Consider the following 19,396-nt stretch of genomic DNA (forward strand, 5'->3'; position numbering starts at 1 on the left):
TTTCAAAAATCAGAGAATATTTTCGATAATCATATCTAAACATCTTTCATAGATTTAATCAATATTTTTGGCAATGTTTTTCAAGTGCATTGGGCATTTTATATATTACTTGATTAACTAATGCATTTAGTGCCTAATGAGCCTTGAAAATAGCGTATTAAATATATGTTAGTGTCATTTAAACTTTATTATAAACATATTACACATAAAAATTCAAATGATATATAATCTTATAATTATATGTATACTAAACGAAATTGAATTTCAGCTATGGTTTATGAAAACACAGTTCACAATATAAATAGCAACAACAGATTTCTACAAGCAACAAGACAAATTTTTAAAAATCACGTGTGAGGGTAACTAATACTCATTGCTCAACATGTTAACATTCAGGACAATTTACTCGTTTTTTAAAACAAAAAGCAAAATACGTATGAACTCATCTGTTATTGAGTCACATTTTATATACCAGTTTACAATAACCAGATACTGTAGACGTACTCTTTCTGCGTGGGATTAATTTACGCTATGTACACGGTCATGAATTTTATTTATCACAGCGTATTTAAAATGCAAATGAAAAATTCAATTGCATTTTTTTCTACACGCGGAATGAACAGAAATCCCGGCTTTGCGGAAATATGACCACGTTCAAAAAAGTACGTTTGCAGAAATCAATTTAAAAAAAGGGGGGATTCCTTAAATAGAAATTGCTTTCTGAGAAGCATCAATTACAAAAAAAGCGGCTGAAAATGAATTGGCATTACAAAGACATATCATGCGTAAAAAAAAAAAGTTTTGCATTTTTCTTTAATTGAATGCTTGATTCATTTAAGTTCATTAAAATTTTTTATCCATCTGTATGAATGAATACTTACTGGTATGTTCAGTTAGATTACAATTCCTAAAGCTTATTGAAATAATGATGAAATAATATTTAGTAGCAAATAACATACATTGTATGGTATTGTAATATTTTGAGGCAGCTATACAGAAAGTGGTACATTTATTAAGGAACCTCTGCATACAAGAGATTAGAAAAATTTGTTCTTTTGATCATTTCCAACTGTCACTTTACAAGTGCCCAGCAGATTACTATAAATGGTCCGTTATCACATGTAAAATTATAAGTGTGTGGTTTCAAATTTCCTTGATAGCGTCTCCCAGTTGCCTTGTTCTATCAGGCTGTTGATTTCTGTTGTTATAAGAATGTCATCTGCGTAAAGCACCTCAGCATTGTAGTATATTGTCTTATTCCTTGTCCAGCTGAATGAGTTGTCAAAGCAAAGAGTATCTAGAAATCAAGCACAGGTAGTGAGTTACATATACCAGTGCAGATAATAAATCAGAATTGGTACAAAGTTTTTACGTTGTTTATCATGAAGCAAAGAGATTTCAAAATGTATGTGTCGTTCATAATTATATTTTTATTATAATAAATTGTATTAACTAAAAAAACCAATTAATAAATATATCTTCATTTCGGCGAAGGAATTTGCTTGAATTAACTGGTATTTGTTTTACGTTATATATTTGGAGAAAGACCACCAATCATTTGTATGATTGTGTGTCGCGAAACTCGTGGATATTTCTCGCACGCGAATAAAAGTTGGTTTACAGTTATTTAAACATTCTAATTATTTCTGTTCGAGTGATATAATGAAGGATAAATTGTTCTAAGTATTTGAATTTGAAGTGAGGTAGACATTTTAGGCTAAGAGAGAGGGCTTAAATGTAGGGAAATGGTCTGAATGGAGAGCAGGAATATCTGTTCTTTTTGACATACGATATAGGTGAAGGCAAATTAAGCTGAATGTATATAGTGAAGTCTAAATAAGCTGGTTGATAAGCTTGTGCGAAGGTTCAGTGTGAAGAATCTCCAATGGTGATCATACGGCAATGAACAAGGCACGCGGCTAACAGAGGACTAAAGAAATGCAAAATTCCATCAATTTGTGGTTTTTTAAAATTGATTATCTCCTATTTTTTTTAAAAAAGAAATCCAAGCAGACATCCTTCGCTCAAATGTCTTTTTCCGATTTTTTTTTCAACCTCACTCATGCGACCTCATGCGAAAACAAGCAAGGGTCGATTAATCGTGAAAAGATTACACAAGTCACACACATATTCACTATGACAAGACACAATCATGCTTTTCCGCAGGCTTTATAATATAAGCATGCTTTCTCTAGTTTTATAAACGTACTCTTTTGGTTAAGCTCGTATATTATAATAAAGAATGGTACTAAACAGTCGAGAAGAATTACTGAATTCTATTTTATCTGAAATGCAAAATAATACTTGGGTTTAGCATTTAAATACTGAAGGAATATCTGGAAAGAACATAGTATTTCAACTGGTATAGAAATAGTTTTTTTTCTATTTATTATTATTACTACATCAATTTTTCAAATATTTGAAGAAATCATAGATCCAAACCCCAGAAAGTTGCTAAATTTTTTAGAGACAAAAAAGAAAGTCATTCATTTTTGATCAATTATTTGGCAGATCACAATTATACACTTTCATGCAAAGTATAACATTCATTATGATATACCAATATCATAGTTCAGAATTCAAAAAAGTGTCGAAAACTTTCAAAATATGTGCACCGATGCCACTGTTCTATCAAACTTCAGTTGGTTGGTACGATATTCAAAGTTAATGAGATTCCAGTTTTACATCTATAGGGTTAAGTGCAAAAGAAAGGCAGTAAGAGTCTGATAGAGATAACAATACCAATTGAAGACAAAGAAAATAAAATGTACATATTATATATATTCTATATTCTATAAAATAAAGTAACTGGATTGTTTAAGACAATTCTTTTTTTTCTTTTTCGTTTTGATTAAATTTTGCATAATTTATCTACATTCATTTAGAACACTCAGATATATTATATTATTTATACATGTATATCTATCACCGAGTCTTTGGCGAGGGGGTAGAAAACACAATTCCGTGTATAAAAACCATATCCAATCACAGAACATGGAAATTCTTGTTGTTACGTTTAAAACTAACTTTATGGTTTCTGTCCCTTTTTCTTTACATAACATTATTTTTATTACATAACAATGTCAACAATTTTGCACCTCTAAATTAAGTGCATGTAATATAACTACGATAGATGAAATTGCTTTTATACAGTATGAATGTATATATGCTCTTTCCTTTTCTTTTACACTGCATAATTATGTTATTTGAATTAACATATCCTACAGGAAAAATATTTGTTACACGATACAATTTAATGGCTGTACCTTTCAGTTTTCAAATAAACAAACTGCTTCTATCAAGAAAAGTTACGGTGCATATATTAGTTAGTCATCATAAGACAATTTGTGTTCAAACTTACAAGTTCCCGTATTATCACATATATAACTTCCATCCTCTGCGACCACGTGACTATTAACACGTGATGATGGTACCACTGGAACAGTACCACTGGAAGTTTGGTAAAGGACCCCAAATCCTATATCGTAGTTCTCTGTCTTAAATTCCCACCTAAAATATTAAGATGTATACATTTAATTAAAAATAGTTTGGTTGAAATGTTCCTTACATGTACTTTCCAACCAGAAGTCTCTGATGAGACTGTAGCTCTACTGGTCTGTTTGTATAACAAAAGAAAAGTAGCACTTGGATTTGAAACATTGCAACATGCAACAATAAATAGAATTATGTATCTTAATGTAGTCTACTTTTGTGACAAGTTATATTGAAATCAAATGAAAACTAGGAGTAGTAGCGTTTTGAAAGTATTTCACGGAAATTTCTATTTTTAGTACGGGTAACCATGACAACACCACTCACCCAAATAAAAAAAAAACAGAAATACATATTATGTATCGTAGTGTATTCTAACTGTGTGCCAAATTAGATTGAAATCAGACCAAAATTGTAGGAGGAGTAGCGTTTTAAAGGAATTTCACAGAAATTTCTATTTTAAGTAACCATGGCAACACTGTTCATCGAATTCAAAAACCAATGCAATAAATTATGTATCTTAGTATAGTCTTCTTGTATGCCTAATTATATTAGAAGCAGACTAAAACTGTAGCAGGAGTAGTGTTTTAAAGGAATTTCACAGAAATTTCTATTTTTAGTAACCATGGCAACACCGTCCATCGAAATCAAAAACCAATGCAATAAATTATGTATCTTAGTGTAGTCAACTTGTGTGCCAAGTTATATTGAAATCGGACCAAAACTGTAGGAGGAGTAGCGTTTTAAAGGAATTTCACAGAAATTTCTATTTTTAGTAACCATGGCAACACCGTCCATCGAAATCAAAAACCGATGCACTAAATTATGTATCTTAGGGTAGTCTACTTGTGTGCCAAGTTATATTGAAATCGGACCAAAACTGTAGGAGGAGTAGCGTTTTAAAGAAATTTCACAGAAATTTCTATTTTTAGTAACCATGGCAACACCGTCCATCGAAATCAAAAACCGATGCACTAAATTATGTATCTTAGTGTAGTCTACTTGTGTGCCAAGTTATATTGAAATCGGACAAAAACTGTAGGAGGAGTAGCGTTTTAAAGGAATTTCACAGAAATTTCTATTTTTAGTAACCATGGCAACACCGTCCATCGAAATCAAAAACCGATGCACTAAATTATGTATCTTAGTGTAGTCTACTTGTGTGCCAAGTTATATTGAAATCGGACCAAAACTGTAGGAGGAGTAGCGTTTTGAAAAATTGTTTACAGACAGACGGACAGACAGACAGACAGACAGACAGACAGACAGACAGACGGACGGACGACGGACACCTTACTATCGCATAAGCTCTTCTGGTCTCTGACCAGTAGAGCTAAAAACAGGCAAACTTAAAGATGTTAATTACTTTCAAATGAAAAGGTTTTTCTTTGTCTGCAATCACAGCTTCTGCAAAGAACAGCGGTCTATATACTCAGAGTTACTTATGATGGCAAGAATACAAACATGATCAAAGTAAATTGTACGCAACGTTAGTTAGTATATATTAAGTTTATTTTTAAATTTGATAACGATTATATAAATTGTCACTAGTGAAGATTGTCCATCGATCAAAGAAATCGAATTTAATAATCTGTGTTCCTTTTCGCAAATGCCTTAAAACTGGTTCAGTATTTCAGGAGGAACACGTTAGGCAGGTTTAGGAAAAAGGATGGATTGGTTTGGATTACTGATTTTATTGTAGTTAACTTCAAAGATTTGTCTTTGTTAAGCTATTCTTACTTAAGTATACTCCCTGGACGATTCACTTGAACATCTATTGTAAGCTTATCTCCCCGAGGTACTGTAGCAGTCTGCATTTGCTCTTGAAAGTCGGCGGTTTGCAAGAAATATTTCTCTGGCACATCTCCTCCATAGCAGATCTAAAAGTGAGAATAAAAAAATCTACATTTTTTCGTAGGAACTGTAAAGAATTTATTCGATTCGGTATCCCAAATCTTACCTTTAACGCCTTTTTCTAGTAAAATTTCCAAATATGAAACAGATATGTCAGACTCTGTGGTATCTTTTATTTCAAGTTTACTAGGATATATCGAGTCGACAAATGAAAGGAAGTAACTATTGTTAATTGTTAATACATCGTCGAAATATCTAAATGTCGAGTTGAAGGCCACAGCAAGTGTCTTTTTCTTCTCATGTATAAGTTTTTGAATAAATTCTGCTTCATATGAATACAAAAATAGGTCTGCTTATAACGGGGCGCATTTGGTACCCATGGAAATCCCGACATATTGTTGGAAGACCTGATCTCCAAATACTACATAGATATTGTCAATCAGAAACCCAATCATCTTTTTAATATCAACTTCAGAGTACCTTTGTGTACAACCAGAATGATTTTTTACAAAATAATTTTGCAAATGACCAATGAAAAGGTAAGTAAATTTACGAGTTCCATTTTAATTGAAAAAGCAGCTGTCTATGATGTCAAAAAGTCTGGACCTTAATTTATCGTGGGGTAAAGTTTTGCAATTTCAAATTTTCTTAAAGTTCCTTGAGTTTTTAAGGATCCACATCTGATTTACACCTCTTCTCGAATATATTTGTTGAACAGTACTCCTGAAGTTTCTCCTTCGCTGCTATTAATATTTTAGTGAGGAGTAAAGAAATAGGCTTAGTAAAACATTTACTGGAATCCGGTATGTATCTTTATTTGTAAGGATTTTTATGAAGTTTAGGAATCCAGAATAGGTATGGTAATCTTGCTACGGTCGTAAAAATCAATCAAACAATCAACTAAATTTGATTTTAATTTGATAAAGTTCATTATGTAGCTGAAATATTCACCTTTTCGTAGTTGATTTGATCTTGACCTCTGACTCATTTCAAGGATTTCTTCGGGGTGAAATGTGAACCAAATTTATCCAAGTGCAAAAAGTAGTCTAAACAAGGATTTTACATACAATCTACTTCGATCTTCACCCCTGACCTTAAAACTTGTCTCAACGATATATTGACCCTTACATTGCACATCCTTTACCCAGTGGCACTCCTTAGGTGAAGTATGTGCCACATTGGGACAAATAAAGGGAAAATATGTTTTGGACAAGGATTTCATACATTGTTTTGACCTTTATCGTTGTCCAGAATGTTACATTAAGGTCACTGTGAAGTATGATTATGAATAAATGTTCCAAAAATATGTACTTCAGATAAAGATGTCATGCAAAGAACTGCTCTGGCATTGCCCTCTAAACAAGAAATTTCAGTCTGAAAATTCACTGTACACTTTTTACCCAAGGAACTTGTTAGTATTATCCATGTTTAACCAATTGAAAAAGTGTGCCAAAGATTTTCCCCCCAAAAATACCTGTTTTGACCATTTATATAGAAACTTGTAGAACAAGATCCCTGCACACTAATTTCCTTGGGCAGTCTGTTCGTGATGTAAAAGTCAGACTGGGCAAAGGGTGGTGAGAAAATAAGCTCTGGACAAGACAGACTTATCACTATATAGAGCGCCCGCAAAGCATGGTCCATATTATTTTACTAATTTACATAGAAATGTGCACAAGGAATGTTCAGTACGTATACTCGTTTTTTTAAGTTGATGTCGCAGAGTTTTGGAAATAACCTACCATGGTTTTGCATGTTGGATCTCCGTCAGGGTCCGTTAAAGTACCACCATAACACGCTGGGAGGTCAGAAGCATCAATGTACCTTAACAGGTACTCTTTATAATCACCTGCAATATGAAGCGTGGATAAACCTTATAATCTCTTACACTGATGCGTCAATATACCTCAACAGGTACTTCTTATAATCCCTTACAAAATTACCGTCAATAAACCTTAACAGCTTTTCTTGTAAAAACCAATATGTAACTGAATACTCATTTTTAATCCCTTACGACAGAAGGTTTCCATATACTTCATCAAACCCTGTATTCCGTATAATGTCTTAAGACATCACTTCCACAGATACTAATCCCTTACTTGAAACATAAACAAACCTCAACAGCTACTTCTTATAATCCCTTACAAAATGAAATAACAATATCTTCTTATAATGGCTATATAACATTAAGCACCAATATGCCTTAAAGGGTACTTTTTATATTCCTTACATCATGAAGCATTCGGTAGCCATTATAATCACCTACAACTAAATCAACAGGTCTCATTTATATAATTTCAGGTACATTATACCGTGGAGTTCACAGCAGCGTTTTATTCAATTCAGAACATGATAACAAAGCTCCATGTAAAGGAAAATAAACAAATTTAATTTACACTGCTTATACATTTATATATACTTACTCCCAATAACATGAATTTTCTGCTTCATATCCTCACTAATCAATGGACGGGCTATCTTATATAAAAGTGGAAATATTCCTGGAGCTGAAATGTTTAAATGATTAATATTAATAATAACACTCTGGTTCTCCAATTTAAATACTTAATATTATATCTCTGCAATAAAATTAAATGTATGTTCTAAGAGATATTACCGTTTATAATGAGCAGACGTCGCATCATCTCTGGATAGTTGTCTTCTAAAACTTTGACCAAATGAAGATACATTTTAAGTCCTGCAACACAACAAAGACCGTAAATCAAAATCAGTATACAAAGTGAAATGAAAAGGCATCTATAAAGGAACAAGCCCAAAAAAGTTATTATGAGGGCATTTGTGGAAAAAGTGATTAAATTAAAACTCAAGCTTTATAGTTTTTATTTCATTTAACAAGCTAACTTTGAGGATATCCATTAATAATTTACTGATAATCAATTAATAAAATAATTTTCGAAGTTTTCAGAATACGTAAAAAATTTATAAATCTGAGAAGGGGAAGAATTCTATATATATATAAAATGCTTACCTGGTCGCCAAAGCATCCTGGTTCCAACACCTGCCATGTCAAACACAACTGTCAATCCATCAACCCGGTATCCACGCTAAATTCATTTGTAAGTAAAAAGACATTTTAAAACAAGTGTCTTATTACAGATCTACGTCATTGTTTAAATTTGGTACAGTTTGTTCCTAAGTAGGAAAGGTTATCAAATTCATTTACATTTTTTTTTTAAAAAAAAAAAAAAAAAAAGGTTTCCACCAAAAGACTAGGAAAAAGGGAGGTTTCTGCACTTAACTTCTACTTTTGATTATCTTTAATCATTTGAACTTGCTTGAAAAAATTAAAACATAAAGTAACAGGTCACTGTCTTTCTTCTGGTCGTCTATACTTAGGTTCATTCTACTATACACTTATGCAAGATTGCTGCACAAATTAGTGGCATTACCATGTAATCGTATTTCTAGTTTATTCATCTTGCTTAGTAAGATGTAACACATCTTGCACAACGCCTATACTTTTGTGACTTGATGCATCAAACCCATGCTTAAATCAGATTACTTGGTTTGTTTTGAGACATATGGGAGTGTGTTGATGTTCTGGCAAGTTTTAAGCATGGATTCCTAGTCGAGTTTCAGATATCAAGAACATGACGAGAATGTCACGTTATCGAAGATTACCCTTCTCCTTTTTCAACAACATAGTACGAAATGTATGTTTCTGTAATCACATTAAAAGAACTAAGCCTCTTTGTGAGTAAATACAGTAGAATCTCGTACAACATGACTATGAAATTCCTTGACGATTTTTCTTAAATATAGCAACAAAATGAATGCTTGATTAATAGCAAGTCATTATCGTAGAAAAAAAGATCTGATCTCCTAGAAGAGTAGAAATTCAACTGTTACTATTTGGATTCTGAGCTATAAAAATAAGATGTACTTTCGCCATTGCAGTATGAAATTAAATGAACAAGCAAAACAAGGTTAAACATATTTTGGGGTAATTTAAGCATGTTTTTTATGTCTAAGTTGCATCTATAATAAAGGATACCATATTACTTTTTTTAATCGTTGAAGGATTATTTTCTTCAGAGTATCACTTACTCCTTTGACATAAATTATCGTAACAGGCAATGCAATCCCAAGTTCAACGTTACCCACTTTTAATCAACTTGCCCAAGATATTGTATATCACCAAACCTTCGCAACACCTTATTTTCGCGAGATAGTTATCTGATTATTATGTTTTTCTTTTATTTTAGTTACAGCAAAACAAATTTTTCACTAACTTTGGTTATACATAGATATAAACAAACTTAATGAATGCAAAAATTACGAGAATGAATTTTTCGTGAGCAGACAGTCTCGTGTAATAACTCCAAAAGTGTGGTTCTCGCGAATAGGAAGTGATTTATAGTACCATAAGAAAGAATACTTGTAATGCCGAGGCTATGCCTACTTTTTTACTTTCCTCTTGCCAGTCACGGACGGTACCCTCACATTGTTGTATTTTGGCCTTCTCCAAGTCTGATTTTCTCACTGAACACATAAGACCCTTCATATCCAGGCGTCCGTACGGTTCTACACGAACAGGGGATCCGTCCTTGGCATGGCCACAGAACCCTCCCGTAAGGTATTTACAAAGCACCTGTCAAAAGAAAACAAAATATGTACTTTTTCTCTCAAGAAAAAGACACACAACCCCATTGGATGAATATTGCCACGTGTTGCTTAAAAGTTATATTGAAATCAAAGCTAGGAGACCTGTATAACGTCATAAATGGTGTAACAAAATCAGTTGATATTACATGTAAATTTAACTTATTTTTAAAATATATAAAAACATTTAAAACCTCTGGTTGCTTGTAGTCCTCTAAGATTGTATCAACTTTCATTTTTTCTCGGAATGCCATACTCTGAAATCAAAAATCGTCAAAGTTACGTCATCTTTGTGGCATTAACCGTATTTCCAAATACGGAAGCTATTTTCATTCAGTATATTTAATTATGTAAATTAAACATCAATTCCGTGACAATTGTAAATTCCTGATTTCTTTTCAGTTTGTATGAATTCTTGATCAAGAAGAAGGTATTGGATGATTAAACCCATTCTCTTTATTAAAAATACACTCGTACCGTTCTGAACATCTTCTCTGCTTTATCCACGTCATAACACCTTGCTGTAAAGTAATAAAACGGGACTCTGATTTTAAAACATAAAATATTATTTGTAGATTTTAGAAAAAAGACAGTAAAATATTATATGCTTTACTTATAGGATACAGAAATTGAAGTCCTACCTTTGAGCCATTTATGCAGGTAAAAATCGTCATGGTCTGGCTTTATCAAGTCTTGTACTTTCAACTTGAACTAAAAGCAGGAAACTTGATACAAAAACATCCATATAAAATCAGATAACCCACTATCATATAAAACACTCCACTAACCAGAGTATGCTGTTTTACCATTCCCATTGCACAAAAACGTTGAGTATTGAGTAAATATTAATAAATCTTAATCCCACGATAAAAAATGCACTATTTACTAATTTAAAAGTCTACCTCGTGACTAAAGTGTGAATTTCTAACCCCCCCCCCCCAAAAAAAAACCCCCCAACAAATTAATATTTTACTAGATAAATTCTTGCCCCCTTTCACTTACTTTGTCTAGTGCGATCTCCTCCTTGGTTTGGTGGTGTGGTAGATAAGTGGTGTCTATACTTAGGTCCTTGGTGTCCGTGGTTACCAGTTGACCACGCAGTGAGTACTGTTGAGACATAGTGACCGCCATATAAAATACATATGTATACGTAACACTGACACGTTAACCTATCCTCATGTCTAACTACATCAGATACAAGGTGATGCGACAACAGTTCTATCGAGAAAGACTAGTGTATACATGTTTATTCATTATCGATTAAACAGGTTTGCTAGTCAATAAACCACGTGATTGCAAAAGATTTTTCCCTTTTTTTAAGTAAAAAAAATGTTACTATATTTATTACGAAAGCCTTGTAGGGTCCAATTGGGTAGCAAAAAAATCTTAATAAAAAGTAGGAATAACGAGATTAAAATTAAAGTCGCCATAATTAGATTAAAAGTCACTGTTACCTCTCGAAAAAGTCATTATTACAAGAGAAAAAGTCATTATTACGGATTAAAAGAGTGTAAACAGAGCTTGAAAAGTCGTAAAAATGAATGAGATAAAAAGCCTCCATAGCGAGAAAAAAAATCCTTTTACCACTTTTGAAAGTCGTTTTTAACTACATGTACTTGAAAAAGTTGAATTTATTAGGAAAAAAAAGTCATAATAACGAGATAAAAACCATTATTACGACTTAAGAAAGTTGTTATTACCATTTCATAACAAGATTTATTTTTTTTTATAAAAAGTCGTAAAAACATTTTTTAAAGAAAGAACGACCTTTTAATCTCGTTATTACAACTTCTTGTTTCGTATGACGACTTTATTCTACTATAAATTCCGACTTTTTATCTCGCAATATCGACTACCTTAAAGCGTAATTTTTTTTATAACGACTAAAAATCTCATTATTACGACCTACTATTTCATAATAATGAATTAATTATTTTTTCTCATTTTCCTAATTTGACATTACCAGGCTTTCATTTTACTAATAATATTAGTGCTATGAAGTTTCAATTTTTTCATAAACAAAAAATTGGGAAAATATGAGCTATTTGACAGATTGTGATAGATTCTACCTGTCAACATTTGCATGGCTGTGTGTGAGAAAAGACCTCCACATTTTAAGAATGTATGGAAAAACAGTTAAACGGGTATTATTTCTAGGCATTACCGAGGACTATTATTCGTAACAGTGCCCTTTTTTTCAAACTAGAGGAAACGATTTGCCAAATTAAGGACAGTGAAAAAAAAAAATCAAACTTAAGAACATACCAACATACTAGTATTTTGCAAATTAATTTAGTTTAAAAAAAAAACGAACTTTTTTTTATACGTAAACTTACTATTCTATTTTTCTGACCAATGCTAGCAAAACTAACGAAATATCTTTGGTAAAAATACCTTTCCTATTAAGAAAATGGGCGATCAAGGCGAGCAAAATGCCTATTATGCGACAAATTTGAAAGTCAAAAAGTACATTTTAATTATGAAAAAATTTTCTTTGATATTTCCTTTAACATTACCGTACTATACTTTTTGTAAAATCTCCACAAATCGCAACAATCTCACAGTGATTTAATTAAGGGAGCCGACTGGGGTTTTATTGTGTGAAAACTACTATAAAGAAACTCTCTGGTTTTATACCATATGTACCTTATATAGACTTCTGTATACAAACCAAGTTTAGTAAAAATCTACCGTCTGGTTATTTTTAGGGACCGTCTCAAAATAAGAGGTACATTTACTATAGGATTATGTAGGAAGATACCATTTTTTCGCACTTAGGAGCAAATTATACAAATGTTACTATGAACTTTTTGCTCAAATTATATTATTTGATGGGAAATACTATAATGTACATTTTATGCAAGAAACACAAAATTCTACAGTCTGGTTTCCAGAGGGGACATCTCAAAATGTCAAAATTCATGATATTTTCCTGTTTTTATGGAGTACAACAGATCATGACAGATACCACAGATTTACATAAAAATAATAAAAATGATTGTGGGATTCTCAATTTTCTATGTTTAAAATTTCAAGAGCATCTGCATCTATTTTATACTTTTTATTTTATGACATAATTAATGACCCCGCTTAAAGAACTTCTGTTATTCATAACGTCAAAAACACACTATTACGACTTCTATCTACACTGTACCAATCATTTGAAAAATCGCTTAAAAAATCAGTTATTTAAAAATGTAATTAGTTTTTTTAACCTGAGCTTTCCTAAATTTGTTAATTTTTTTTTTAAATTATGCAAAAATAGTTGCTTTAAAAGAGTTTATACGCTTATTTTACTATGCTGCGCGAAATATTGCACAATGAAAACCCCAGTCAGCCCCCTTATATACAAACTATACCTTAAATTTTACTTTTATGACACAAAATTCTTATCTTTCGGAGAAATATTTAAGTCCATTTAGTCAAGAGTCATGTCATAAACATGATTTAAATCTCAAGGTATAGCGTACAGTGGTTAGCGTGTTAGTTTCGAAGGAAAAATAATGGATACTCTGAAGGATTTTTATTGCTTGGGTTCGACCCCAATCTATTACGTTTTTATCATAGAATTAAATTTCCACAGAAGATCGAACTTTGTCATTATTTCATATATTTCAAAGATAAGACCTTCACTCTAAACACTGATTTCACAAACTGAATAATTATGACTTTTATATATTTAAAGCTATAGGCATTTTGCACGCCTTGTTCGCCCATCTCCTTTATTTTTTCTGTATTTCTGACTCTATAAATAACTAAAAACTTTATTAAAATAAAATACAAGTGATGGAATTACATGTACTTTCTATTTCAATGTTTCAATTCAAATTTAAAGTAAGGATAAAAACCGTATTTTAAATCAAATCAAAAACATGAAAAAACCTCGAAACTAACACGTCCCCTCCGGTAATGAATAACTCTTTAATTGCACCAAATTCTTACATACCAGGCACTTAGCATCAAGGGGGGATAGCCCCCCCCCCCCCACTTTTTTCCAAACATAACCTTTAACTATTGAAAATATGTTCATTCTTTTTTTTTTTTCGTGGCTTATCAAGCTTTTTCAAGTAAGTTAATTTTTTTCTCTGGCTGCCAACCCCCCGCCCCCAACTTTCAAAAACGATGCTACTTTCCTGCTTATAGAGAGAATTTAACAAGCTATTTTAGATCACAAAGGAGGAATAGCTCATTTTGATAATTTTACCTTCTTTCTGCTCATTCTGAATTCATTTTCAATTCCTTCTCTTCATTGTCCGCCGTCAGTACCTGTAAACTGTGAAAACAAATTACCGATTTACGTAGTTTACGTATTTATTGAGGTTATACATAGATATAAACTCTTCGTTTTTTTTTCCTAGTCAACGAACATGTTCAAATAGCCTTGAATGAGTCTACATTGCATAGTTATCATAGTTATTTTAAGAAAATGTAGGGGGAAAAACATATTACTGTGGGCTTAAATGACTCTTTATTGCATGAATATCCTTTTTTTTTAAATGTAGGAAAATAGAAAAAAAAATATTCCTGGTGGTTTTTTCTATACTATATCATTATCAAGTCAAAGTTTAAAACAAATTATTGGCCTACCTAGATGTTTGATTCCTACACAGACTAAAAAGATATTGTCGGGAACTACAATCTTTGCCCAATTAAAAATGCTGAATCACTTAATATCCCACGTGAACGATAATCGGCAAGGAGAAAAAACTTTTTTTATTTTAAAAATACCATTTTAACCATTATATACTCATAACTTGAACAGACAGCTTCAACTTTTAACCGAGAGAAGCCATCTTGTGTAGAATAGAGTTCACATGCGGTATCTTTTGATTTCATATTCTTTTCACAGTCGGTAAAATTTAGTGCACCATTATGATGACAGAATAAAAAGGCACTGCGATGTGGTTTTATGAGAGTGCAATTAAACCCCCGTCCTGGGTCGACTCCCGGTCATGAGGACCAAGGGGCAAACAAGGTCAAAGCTGAAATACCTTGAAGCTATTCGTTTTGGATCCTCTTTCCTCTATTTCATTACGTACACTTATTATGCACTACTTTTAAAATTCGTTTAACCTCATTTCTAAGTGTTACTTCATCCTAACCAGTGATACTTTATACAATTTTGGTAAGTTGCTCTAATTCTTGACATGGACAAGACGCAGGAGGTCTTCCCAACACAGGGCAACCACCTGTTGGCCACAGACGTGTTAATAGCTGGGGCTTTTAAAAATATAGGTGGTCATGAATTGTAAATAGTGTTGCTTTCTATAACCGACGTCTGATCCGCTCTGGTATGTATTAAAACGGCTTTTCGTTTAGGAATTGGAGCAATATTACGTTCCCGTAAGATTTTGAGACATTCTTAATCTGTAAACAATTTATTGAATCATCAAAGTAAAATCGGAATGAAATTAAGATTTTTCTTCTGATAATGTGACTGTGTTTGTACTGTTTCCTTGTATTTCAATGTTAAATCTTCAATAAGCATTACTTTGTTATTCTTTTTGTTGAATAAAATGTTAACAGTCTCGCACTCTTGATTTTACAAAGCATTGTGCAAAAGTACATACCAAAAGGATGTTAGAATTCCAAAGAAAAACAATTTTATCGTGTACAGATTTACTGAGAATAATACCCGAGTATCAGTCTATTCGACCTAGGGGCTTAAAATATAATTGCTGTCATACTAACACTAACAATAGACAAACTCAATTAATTTAAGATTTTTTTAAATGTTTATTTTTCTTTCAAATTAATATCACATGTCTCGGCGGTACTGGTAGAAATATGTTACCAAATATTACATAGATATTATACACAAAAATAAATAGACATAAAAAGACATTCAAGAAGCATGGAAATGAATTGAATGAATCTTTTACCCGAACGGCAAAAATATTTCAGTAATGCTGAACAAAAGTTACAAAACTCTTCAAATTGATTGAACATTTTATTCATAATGAATGTGCTTTAAAAAACAATGTGATTTATTAGTAAACAGAAGTTTGATAGCTTCCTACATTCAAACGCCAAGTTGCTATAAACTATATATTGTACAGGTCTATTTTGTACATAGTGATTTTACCCGAGTTCAGGATTTGCATTCGTTCAAATCTTTATGATAAATATGCGAAAAATCCTTACATGAAAAAAAAACTATAAAGACTAGACACAAGACTTACCTATATCTTTCGTAACCTCCAGTCAATCTGCATTCCACATGTCGTCTGCAATTTATCCTGACGCAGACGACAGGGTCATTAAACAATGATACCTAATACAAATGTTTTGGTCATTGGTCTCCGGAAACAAATCCTCCGGCTAAATCTTTTTCATTCATTCAGTGATAAGCCATTTGTGCTACAATAAAAAATATTCTGCTAAAAAAATTAATAGAGCGAAAAGTCCCAGTGTGAGAAATAACAGTCAATAAAAGAACATTTTAGTAGAATCAGTGAACCTTCACAACAATGTTTAAAATTTGAACACGCAACTATATATAACTGTAGCCTAGTTATGTAAGACCTTTAGTCCTAGTTTTCATCTGGCCCCACTCCCCACACCGTCAGTTCTGTCTTTACATAGACAGCTAGGGACCCTGTTCATATTATTTTAAATTATAAACTCCTCCAATTTTTTGATAGAGACACATCACATGCATATGACTAGGTTTCTGAATGTCTACATTTCTGAGTAAAGAGGTTTTCTTTTTTAACTGGAACTTAAGAATTGGTTTCTAACACGAATAACACGTTCCTGTTAATTTTTACCCACAAATTCTGTAGATTAATATCTACAAGTCTGACTTCCTTATCTAGAGAGTAGATGCGGGACTATTTATTTGTAGTTATTTACAATTCACTGAAGGCGGGTATGATGCCAAGAACTCATAAATCAGAGTAACCACAAGTGAAGCGATAAAGAAATACATTAAATATAGCTAAATACAGAACTAATAGGACCAAACTTATTGTGTGATCAAAGTATATTTATTAGCAAATGACTGGGATGAATGATATCCAATTATTGCGCATAAAAGGCGTCATAAATTCTTTTCAGTTCTGCATTTTCGACATCTTAAATTTTGTTTAGATTATCCAAATTGAAATGCACATTCTGTTTAGGATAGGTATTCTTGTGAATGTACCCTGGAAGCCTATCGAGATCTTGGTGTGAATGGAATATATGAGATACGAGTTCCGAGTGTAGGCGCTCCAATTTATTACAAGTAAATTCAGGAATACAAAAAAAGATAGTTTGGAGCTTAAAGTAGCACTCGTGATTCTAAGGGTTGGACTTTCTTTTGCTTTCGTCTCAAACGGGTGTTGCTAAAACGCGGAACGGAAAACGGAACGGAAAGTGCGATTCCAGGTTAAATCCCTTAAAATATAAAAAAAATACCAGGAACAGTATATATCATATAATTTTTTTCATATTTAATCCTTAATTATTAAAATACGAGTTGATTTAGTCATGTTCATTCTCTTATTTATGAAGATGTCTGAACATAGACAAAGGACAGGGTACGGAAAACGGAACAGAAAATATCTAATGCCGTACATATATACATGTCACATGTTTTGAGCGAAAATTTCCATAATTTTCAATGCATATGTACCCATGCACCTTAGGTGTTGATAACGTACATCTCTGTAACCCCCCCCCCCCTATTAAAATATAAATAACAACTTTATATTTTCTCGAAAATATGCCATTTCCCCATCAATTTCATCTTGACGTTATTCTGTGGAATGTTTGTGCTGTTTTGCACAATTTGGTCATATAGCATGTATGCTATCTTTCTTAAATCCCGGTTTCAGGTCCCTGTGCACAGCATCAACACTCTTGTAGTTGTAATAAAATTTTGTTTCCTTAATGCCAGTGATCGTTGTCTCTAACACAAATGTATAGCATTATGTACTCTGTTTTTCTCTTTCTTTTCGCCTGTTTCAAAACAACATTGCCCCTTTTATTATCAATAATGATGATTTTGTCTTTGACGAATAAGCCATTTTTTAAATTCAGATTTGGATGAGTGATAAGTGCAGGCACGGATCCAGGAATTTTTTCCGGGGGGGGGGGGGGTTCCACCCCAGTCAAAAAAAAAATTCAAATCTAGAAAATTCTTGACAAGCAAAAAAAAAAAAAAAAAACAAAAAAAAAAAAAAAACAAAAAAAAAACAAAACAAAACAAACCGTCCTTTCCCAAACCTGAAAAACCTTTTTCGGGGGGGGGGGGGGGGGGGGGTAGTCGTTGACTTCTAAAGCTCAATACTTATGACTTTTCGTACCAACTTTATACAGATCCGCGTTTTCGAGGGGGGTCCGCGTTTTCGAGGGGGGAGGGGGGGTCCAAGTTCACTTTTAGTTGGTTTAGTATATACATTTAATAACTCTGCAGGGGGAAGGGGTCTGGACCCCCCGAACCCCCCCCCCCCCCCTCTAGATCTTCGCATGAAGTGAGACATTCTGATAGATAATAGGATGTGAGTCTAATTACTGTGTATTTTATTGACCATTGCATGTATATATGCCACATGTTTTGAGGAAAAAAAATCATGAATAAATCACATTGTTACGATAACTTTTAATTAGATATGATCTACATGTATTAGATAAAGAATATTGCTTCCTAAGTCTGAATTATACCTGTACTTAGTGAAAACTTCACATCAAATTTTCCGTTTTCCGTTCCGCGTTTTAGAAACACCCGTCAATTGAACTAAAATATGTGACTGTAGATTTAGGTAAAAAAGTAAAAACGGCCAAAACTTGGGTGTGACGCTTTTAATTTGTCTTTTGGTTGAACAATATAAGTACCGCTTCCAAACACCATTGCATCTTGTTTGGCATGCCAAAAATGTAAGTATAAACTTCGAACAGAAAAAAAAATCAATATCACGTAGAATATTTTGTAAATTAAATTAAAATATATATTTCCATGGGAATTCTGACATATTGTTGGAAGATCTGATCTCCGAAGATTACATAGATATTGTCAATGCAGGGTTGTCCCTAAGGGGGACATTAAACAAGTAGAAGGGGGTCTGGGGTTCCTCTCCTAAGAGGGGGTTGAGGGAGAATACCAGAATAACCGGTGGATAATGTCATAACAGCCGGGAAAATTCCGGTCCCCGGGTCTTAGGGACAACCCTGCAATGAGAAACTCAAGCAACTTTTTCATATCAAATTCGGTGTACTTAAGTGTAGATTCTTTTTTTTTTAATGTTTGCAGATGACCAATGACAAGGTTTGCAAATTCATGTGTTCCACTTTTGTTGAAGAAGCAGTATTCCAATATAAAACTTTGATCTCCTATTGTGGTCCACCTTACCCCTGGGACCATTATTTGAACAAATTTGGATCAGCCTACCTGAGGTTCATTGCAGCTTAATATACACAAGTACTAATCATGACCTTGCTGTTT

The 19,396-nt window shown here is 32.7% G+C and overlaps 1 protein-coding gene across 1 annotated transcript; it reads right to left on the reverse strand.

The window, feature by feature from the left end:
- Window positions 1–49: 49 nt before the first annotated feature.
- On the reverse strand, window positions 50–16,379 carry LOC133172425 (retinal-binding protein-like). The gene is made up of 14 exons (XM_061307306.1): window positions 16,152–16,379; window positions 14,174–14,242; window positions 10,972–11,076; window positions 10,611–10,680; window positions 10,447–10,490; window positions 10,164–10,226; window positions 9,770–9,958; window positions 8,336–8,411; window positions 7,964–8,044; window positions 7,770–7,853; window positions 7,089–7,195; window positions 5,233–5,372; window positions 3,362–3,510; window positions 50–1,297 (listed from the first exon to the last, which is right to left on the reverse strand). The coding sequence occupies exons 2-14, from the start codon at window positions 14,186–14,188 to the stop codon at window positions 1,128–1,130; spliced, it is 1,293 nt and encodes a 430-aa protein (XP_061163290.1). The 5' UTR covers window positions 14,189–14,242; window positions 16,152–16,379; the 3' UTR covers window positions 50–1,127.
- Window positions 16,380–19,396: the final 3,017 nt, after the last annotated feature.

Source organism: Saccostrea echinata, unplaced genomic scaffold (assembly GCF_033153115.1).
Source record: "Saccostrea echinata isolate AGI-Se365-2 ecotype Australia unplaced genomic scaffold, CSIRO_AGI_Sech_v1 ptg000054l, whole genome shotgun sequence".
Classification (NCBI taxonomy): Eukaryota; Metazoa; Mollusca; class Bivalvia; order Ostreida; family Ostreidae; genus Saccostrea; species Saccostrea echinata.